Raw genomic sequence first — 8,166 nt, 5'->3', positions numbered from 1 at the left:
GGGAATGAGGAGGTCAGGCCTGCTGTTCCTGGGACAGCTAGTGAGGGCCTCCCATCCACGAAAAATTTGGCTCCCTGGCATTGAACACAAACTTCCCTGAAATGTCCTCATTGTACTTTTCTTGGGCACATCCCTCCTCCCATCTGGCCTAGAGTCCTCATTTGGGCCACAGGAAGGAGAACAGACGAACCCTGAAATACTCCTTTATGGCATCTGATGACCCAACAACTCATTCATACACCAAAGGACTTCTGGGCACTAGGTTCAACAGCAGCCTACAAGACAAGGCATCTATCTAGCCATGGAAGAACAAATGGCTGCAAGTCAGAGCAAGAGTGGGAAAGGGAAGGCTGGGCAAGCAGTGAGATCAACAGTGAGGAGACCAACCCCAGACTTAGGGACCTCAGAGGCTGAAGGATGAGGTGGTTTTTATTTTCTTCTTTTCTCTTCTCTTCTCTTCTCTTCTCTTCTCTTCTCTTCTCTTCTCTTCTCTTCTCTTCTCTTCTCTTCTCTTCTCTTCTCTTCTCTTCTCTTCTCTTCTCTTCTCTTCTCTCTCTCTCTCCTCTCCTCTCCTCTCCTCTCCTCTCCTCTCCTCTCCTCTCCTCTCCTCTCCTCTCCTCTCCTCTCCTCTCCTCTCCTCTCCTCTCCTCTCCTCTCCTCTCCTCTCCTCTCCTCTCCTCTCCTCTCTTCTCTTCTCTTCTCTTCTCTTCTCTTCTCTTCTCTTCTCTTCTCCTCTTCTCTTCTCTTCTTCCCTCCTTCCTTCCTTCTCCTCTTCTTCCTCCTTCTCCTCCTCCTCCCCCTCCTTTTCCTCCTCCTTTTAGTTTTAGTTTTAGTTTTAGTTTTAGTTTTAGTTTTTGTTTTTGAGACAGAATCTCTCTACACAGCCCTGGCTGTCCTGGAACTCTGTAGACCAGGCTGATCTGGAACTCCCAGAGGTCTGCCTGCCTCTGCTTCCCAAGTGCCGAGAATAAAGGTGTGCGCTACTTGGTTCGTATCATCTGTGCCTGAAGGAAACAGTCACAGCAGAAGGGGTTGAGGGGTAGGGACTGTGGCTGATCTGTCCTTGGGTGAACTTTAGAGAAGTAGGGGAGAGTGGGGACTTTGAGCTCCTTGGAGGGCCCTGCAGGTAGGGCTGATGGCATGGGCTTTGTGTAGTGAGTGAGTGTGTGTGTCTGTGTTCTGAGAAACCTAGTGAGGCCTTAGTCACAAGTGAGTTGCCCCTGACAAACCCTGGGGTCAGATACCCCCTGCTTTGTTGAATCTGAATGTGTGTAAGCCTCCAGGCTCTGCTTATCCAAACTCTCCCACACAGTAAGCAAGGTGTAAGAGAAGGCTTCCTAGGGGCAGGAGAGGCGAGAAGGACACACCTAAAGGGATCTATAATAACTTCCCTAGCTTCAGACTTGGTGTCTGCAAGCAACATTCTGGGGTCTTCAACAGCTTTATGACAAGCAGGGGAGGTAAAGAACCGTGGTGGGGCTCCTTGTACACTTCTCACCGATGACAATACCCACTTCCCCTTGGCCTCACCGAGAGGGCAAGCAGAATCTATCAGGTTAACAGACAAGAAGAGGAAGCATGGGCGAGGGCAAGGAGGGGAAGACAGATAGGTATATTCTGTGGAGGGCAGAGGGGTCCATGCTAGGAGGTGTTTTTCTGGTTCCCTTGTCTTTCAGTTCTCCTCAGCTCCTTAGACTTGAACCTTTTCCTCGCTCCATTCCTACCCATGGTCCTTGATGCTTGAGAGAAAGGTCTCACATCCGCCCCACAGGATGTAGCTGTCCCTTTCACATAGTGTGGGATGGTAGAATCCAGAAGTAGCAACGCTCACCATACTGTCTAACATGTTACAGGACTTCAACACCAAGGGGACTGAGCCACAGGGACTGTTCCTGAGATGAGGCCCCACAGCCTTGCTCTGAGTGCTGGGTCCTGGACCGTGGAACCTCTTTGTCTGCAAGCCAGGGTGTTCAGAATCCCCAGCCAGTGAGATCTCTGCCAAGGCTGATTTCTGCTCTCTGTCAGGCATGCTGTCATCTCTGTCATCTTGCCTGCACATACAGCCCACTCAGTGTGGGGCTGGGCTGCTGCCTTGGGAGCTCCCTGCCCAACAGCCTCAGACTTCAGGATATATTTACTTAAAAAAAAAAAAAAGCCTAACACTTTGGCTTCTTGCCCAGGGGTTAGAGCTTGGTAGCTGTTCCCTACACTTTGGTCCTTATAGTTTTTCAACAAGAAGCCCCAGCACACACACACACACACACACACACACACACACACACACACACACAGAGAGAGAGAGAGAGAGACAGACAGACAGACAGACAGACACTAAGAGAGACACACAGGAATACACACTCATGAAAAGACTAATTCATGTCCAAATACAAACCACCATCACACAGTCCCACACAGACACACACATCTCCTACTGCATATCTCTAATATACAGACTTATCCACACACAGTGACATCCATCCACTCCCCACCACCACCAAGCCCACAGTGCACACACAACAGCACACACAAACACCAGCACAGCCAGGCAGGAGGAAGGGGCTGCTTTTTTTTTTCTTGTTGGAAGCGAGGTTAGAAATTTCCCACTTTCCATGAAATCCAGTTTCTCACCCTTCCCCCATTAAAAAAAAAAAAAAAAAAACACTTTCTGGCCTCATCTTTTCTTGGGTCCTGCCCAGATTGTGCTGTGACTTTAAGGAAGTTGGAACTTCAGAGAGGAGGGAGAGAGAGAGAGAGAGAGAGAGAGAGAGAGAGAGAGAGAGAGAGAGAGAGAGAGAGAGGAGAGAGAGAAAGAAACACATGAACAACCCCAAATTTGGCCTCTTTCCCTGTCCAGTTTTTAGTGTCAGCTATGAAGCAGAGTCCCTGTTGCTGAAACTCAGTTTCATTTTGTTGAAAGGAGCCTAGCAGCACAGAGCCTTCCCCGCAGCCCTGCTTAGAGCTGTCCAGTGCACCCTGTTGAGCCGGGTGTGCAAACCAGCCAGGCCCCTCCTCCAGCAGTCCTGGTCCTGTGGACTTGCGAGCAATCCATTCCTTAGATGCTTTGGTTCCATCTTAAAAGCTGTTCAGCTTGACTTCAGAAGAACAGTTTGGAGGTAAGTCAGGAAAGAAGGGGCCCCCGTGGCTGGGAGTGAGGAAGCTAGGGGTGTGTTTTTAGCACATCCCTCTGGGTTTGAGGGACTTGGAACAGGCTCCTGCTCAGAGCATCTGCTTGGACAATCTCAACCCCAGAATTTCCAGCTGCATTTGAGCTGAGCCTCTGGCCCCCCTGCCTTAGCTGAGAGGTCCTAGCTGGTTTATTTAGGCAGCTGCCTGGGATAGTTTGAACAGAACAGGCCACAGAGTGGGAGGGGTGGAGGGTGTGTGTGTGCGCATTGCACAAGGGGCCTTGTCTGGACCAGGGAAGCAAAACATACCTATGGGGGGCTCTAGTGGGAGGGGCCGTAGCCAGGATGTGGGAGGGCAGAAGGGAGGTTCTGTGCAGTGCTGGGGGAAGGGGGTGGCTGGAAAACAGATTTCAAGTCATAAAGTCAGCTAGGAACAGGCCAAGACAGAAAGAGCTGTGTGCAAAGGAGAAGCTGGGGTCCACTTCCATCTTGTCTTCACCCTGACTGACTGCACACACGACCTTGGCAAGTCCCAGCCCTCCTCTGGGCCTCGGTTTCTTCTCCTGTTGGGGTGAGGGTGGTGGGTTAGGTGGTATTGGATTCTGGCTGGGTTATGTGGAACAGGGCCTTCTAACGGGGAGAGTTTGGGCAGGGATCTGAGGAGGGACAAGTCCTTTCTATGAATCCTTAGGCTCACCCGGGTGGCATGCCCTTCCCCGTAGGACGTACCATGCGGGCACTGTGCCTGCTTTGTTGGGCTGTTCTCCTGAACCTGGTGCGAACTTGTCCAGAACCCTGTGACTGTGGGGAGAAGTATGGCTTCCAGATTGCAGACTGTGCCTATCGTGACCTAGAGGGTGTGCCACCGGGCTTCCCGGCCAATGTGACCACACTGAGCCTGTCAGCCAACAGGCTGCCAGGCCTGCTGGAGGGAGCCTTCAGGGAAGTGCCCCTATTGCAGTCGCTGTGGCTGGCACACAATGAGATTCGCTCGGTGGCTGTTGGTGCTCTGGCCCCTCTGAGCCATCTCAAGAGTCTGGACCTCAGCCACAACCTCATCTCTGAGTTTGCCTGGAGCGACCTGCACAACCTCAGCGCTCTGCAGCTGCTCAAGATGGACAGCAACGAGTTAGCCTTCATCCCTCGGGACGCCTTCCGCAGCCTCCGCGCCCTGCGTTCCCTGCAGCTCAACCACAACCGCCTGCATGCGTTGGCCGAGGGCACCTTCGCGCCGCTCACCGCGCTGTCCCACTTGCAGATCAATGACAACCCTTTCGACTGCACCTGTGGCATCGTGTGGTTCAAGACATGGGCCCTGGCCTCAGCGGTGTCTATTCCAGAACAGGACAACATTGCCTGTACTTCACCCCACGTGCTGAAGGGTATCCCACTAGGCCGTCTGCCACCCCTGCCCTGCTCTGCCCCCTCAGTGCAGCTAAGCTACCAGCCCAGCCAAGATGGAGCAGAGCTACGGCCTGGCTTCGTGCTGGCACTCCACTGTGACGTGGATGGACAGCCAGTCCCCCAACTCCATTGGCACATTCACACCCCAGGCGGCACGGTGGAGATCGCCAGTCCTAATGTAGGCACTGATGGACGTGCCCTGCCTGGTGCCCTTACAACCAGTGGGCAGCCACGCTTCCAGGCCTTTGCCAATGGCAGCCTGCTTATCCCTGACTTTGGCAAGCTGGAGGAGGGCACCTATAGCTGCCTGGCCACCAATGAGCTAGGCAGTGCCGAAAGCTCTGTAAATGTGGCATTGGCCACCCCAGGTGAGGGGGGAGAGGATGCTGTGGGGCACAAGTTCCATGGCAAAGCAGTGGAGGGCAAGGGCTGCTATACTGTTGACAATGAGGTACAGCCATCCGGACCGGAAGACAACGTGGTTATCATTTACCTCAGCCGTGCTGGGCCCCCAGAGGCTGCAATAGCAGCAGACGGGAGGCCTGCGCAGCAGTTCTCCGGCATACTCCTGCTAGGCCAAAGCCTGCTTGTTCTCTCCTTTTTCTACTTCTAACTACACCCTGCCCTGGTTGGCTAGAGCAGCTCCAGGGCCTTCCTATGTTCCTGCCAATGTTCCGTCTTAACACCACGAGGTCTGGAATTGGTGAGGCCTGAGGTTAGCCTGGGGACTTCACATTTTCCTATCACCTTTTCTAAGCTCATCCAGGCCACTAATTACTCCAGTTTGAAGATCTGCTCAGAACTAGCAGCTAGGATAGAACTATATCCCAAAACTCATCTCTAGTGCTAGTTGCTGCTAACAGCATTGCCTGTGCTCCTAGCAGGGGCAGCCTGCTAACAGGGCAACTACAATGTCTTAATTTGACCCACTTTGAGAGTTCTAGCCATGGAGGTAAGGAGCTTGTGGAGGCCATCCAGGTGGGCACTGGGGCTGGGCTAGAAGGGGGTCTGGAGTGACTAGTACAGGATCTGGAAAGGAGGCACCACAGGCCACGGCTGGGCAGGCTAAAAGCTTTCCTGTTCTTAGATGCTCTTTGATGAGATGTGGAAATCATCCCTCACTGGGCCTTTCTCTCCTCTCAACCCAAGCCCCACAGCATGTGCCTGCCTCTTGAGACACTTACTCCCCCTCCTCCTCCAAAGAGGCTAGCCAGTCTGGGTAGCAGAAAAATAAATAAATAAATAAACAGCATTCCTGATGCCCTGCTTTCGTCTGCTTAGAATTCTGTTGGGATCAAAGACTCTTTATCAGAGGGTGGGATGGCCATATGTGAGAGTTGTGCCAACACAGGACAAGAACCAGAGGACATATGTGGCATGGAAGGGGAGCCCAGACTCATTACTAAGCCTCAACATGTCCCAAGCTGCAGATTTACTGTCTTCAAACTAGCCCATGGGACGAGGGAGACAGAAACTTGAGCATTGCTTTCTGCATTTTGTAAAGGGTTTGTAAGGTGATGGGAAGGCCTGGGCTGTAGCCCTTAGAAGAATGTCAGGAATAGAGATGAATATGGTTGGGGCCAGATCGGGCAAGAGAAAGGAAGGAGACTGAAGGAAGGTTGGGGAAGTAGGGGACAGAACACAAGGAAGAAACTGAAGACAGGAGGAAGGAGACAGGAAAACACAGTGCACCCAGGCTCTCTCTTCAGATACCTGAGGTAGGACTGGGAGTTGGAGGTTAGCCATAGCAGCGAGGATGTAGATAGTTCTGTCAGCAGAGATGCTGCAGAACTCCTTGTCTGTGCTAGGTCAGAGGGGTCTTCCTACTGCCCACCTTTAAAGACTGGATGTATGCTCATAGGGGTGAAGACCTTCAGGGGAAGGCCTGGCCTCATTCCAGAGCACTAGGACTGCTGAGCTCAGCAGACTGAAGGCAGGAGATTGAGTCTGAGTAGCAGCTGTGTGTTTGGCAGCTGGCCAGCCCCTCCCCCATTCTAGGGTCCACATGTGGGGCCTCCTTTCTCCCTCATCCTCCTCCAACTTGCAGCTCATGTCCAGTCCTTGTCAGCATCAAACCAGCCAGGGCCAAGAATGTCTTCACGTTTGAGAGAAAGTACCAGGATGGAGCCAGATTCCATATGCTGTGTTCCTGGGGTAAGTTACTGCCCATCTCTGGGTTTCAAGTGTGTCAGAACTCAGATGACAAAGGGCAGGCCAGGAATGTAACTGTGTTGGCAGAGTGCTTGCCTGGCATGCATGCAGCCCTGGAGTGGTGGTGCATGCTTCACAGGGTGGACACTCAAGAAATAGTCAGGAAAGTCAGGTTCTTATTCCGCTCAGCAAATTTGAGGCCAGCCTGGGCTACATGAGAGCCTATTTCTCCCCAAAGCACAAAGACAAGGTAGATCAAGGTCCGACTAACTGACCATTTAGACTTGACAGTTCTGACTTGGAGTCCAGCATCCATGCCCACTCCACTCACCACCGAGCAGGCTGGGCATCTTGGAGATCCATGCAGCATTTAATTCTAGCACCTGGCACGTGAGGCAGAGCAGCATGGGGACTATTGTGTCCCAAGTGAACTAGCTACTCCTTTGTTTTGGGGCTCCTACTGTCCATAGAGTATAGCATGAACTTCCCATCCAGCTATGGATCCTCTGACTGGCTCCCCCACATGTGGTCCACTCCTATCTGTGCCTTCTTGCATAGCCTGTGAAGCTGCATCATCTTCGTCTTTACATACCCTATGCAAGCCCTTCCCCCAGTATAACCTTTTCTTAGTCTTCATTTGGTCTTCACATAGAATCAGTTTTCTACATCACCTCCTCCAGGAAGTTTTCTTGATTTTCTCCCACCTTCAGAGTGAACCAGGCCCTTTTCTTTTACCATACTTCCCTAGGTGCCCTAGACTTGTGACTGTCCCCTTGCTAAGGGCAGAGGCAGAACCAGAGTGGCCCTCCTGTGACTGTGTAGATTGCTGATAGCCCACATAGAAGGCATTTTGCAATAGGCTAAGGAGGGACTTAGAACATGCTTTCTCTGGCCCCTGGGCAGCCCAGATCATGGTTAGGAGGCACCTCTGGTGACCTGTGCATGTGGTTGACCTATGGTTGGGAATAAACAGGCATGATTTTGAGGGTCCCTGATCCAAACAGGGTGAACCACGTCAAGAGCATCCCCCTGATTCATGCATCTTCCATCTCGTCCAAGACCCCAGTGTGTCTGTATCTCTGCTGCCCCTGCATGTTCGTTCACTGACATTAGCCTCCTCTGCCCTGAGCCTCCTCTCCAAGCCTTGGTTTATTCCCTAGAGTTTCTGCCATTACTGCAGCCTCTTCTTCCCAGATCCTGCCCGTTCTTTTTTTTTTTTTTTTTTTTTTTTTTGGTTTTTCGAGACAGGGTTTCTCTGTGTAGCCCTGGCTGTCCTGGAACTCACTTTGTAGACCAGGCTGGCCTCGAACTCAGAAATCCGCCTGCCTCTACCTCCCGAGTGCTGGGATTAAAGGCGTGTACCACCACGCCCGGTCTGCCCGTTCTTTAAAACCCAAAAGTCCAACATCTACACTGTCCAGGCATTGTAGGGTCCCTAGTCATATCACCTCAAACTGGGGATTCTCTCTACACTTACCCAGTGTGC

The 8,166-nt window shown here is 52.1% G+C and overlaps 1 protein-coding gene across 2 annotated transcripts; it reads left to right on the top strand.

Annotated features, from left to right (window-relative positions):
• Positions 1–2,844: 2,844 nt before the first annotated feature.
• Positions 2,845–5,775, top strand: Islr (immunoglobulin superfamily containing leucine rich repeat). Of its 2 annotated transcripts, none has more exons than XM_021172790.2 (2): positions 2,845–3,113; positions 3,848–5,775. In XM_021172790.2, the coding sequence occupies exon 2, from the start codon at positions 3,856–3,858 to the stop codon at positions 5,140–5,142; it is 1,287 nt and encodes a 428-aa protein (XP_021028449.1). In that variant the 5' UTR covers positions 2,845–3,113; positions 3,848–3,855; the 3' UTR covers positions 5,143–5,775. The 2 variants fall into 2 exon arrangements, with proteins under 2 accessions (XP_021028449.1, XP_029337027.1); XM_029481167.2 differs by lacking the exon at positions 2,845–3,113 and adding an exon at positions 3,537–3,650.
• The last annotated feature ends 2,391 nt before the right edge of the window (positions 5,776–8,166 follow it).

The sequence above is a fragment of the Mus caroli genome, unplaced genomic scaffold, assembly GCF_978045245.1.
Source record: "Mus caroli unplaced genomic scaffold, Mus_caroli_1 scaffold_11, whole genome shotgun sequence".
In the NCBI taxonomy this organism is placed as follows: domain Eukaryota; kingdom Metazoa; phylum Chordata; class Mammalia; order Rodentia; family Muridae; genus Mus; species Mus caroli.
This window is presented reverse-complemented; position numbering and strand designations above follow the sequence as displayed.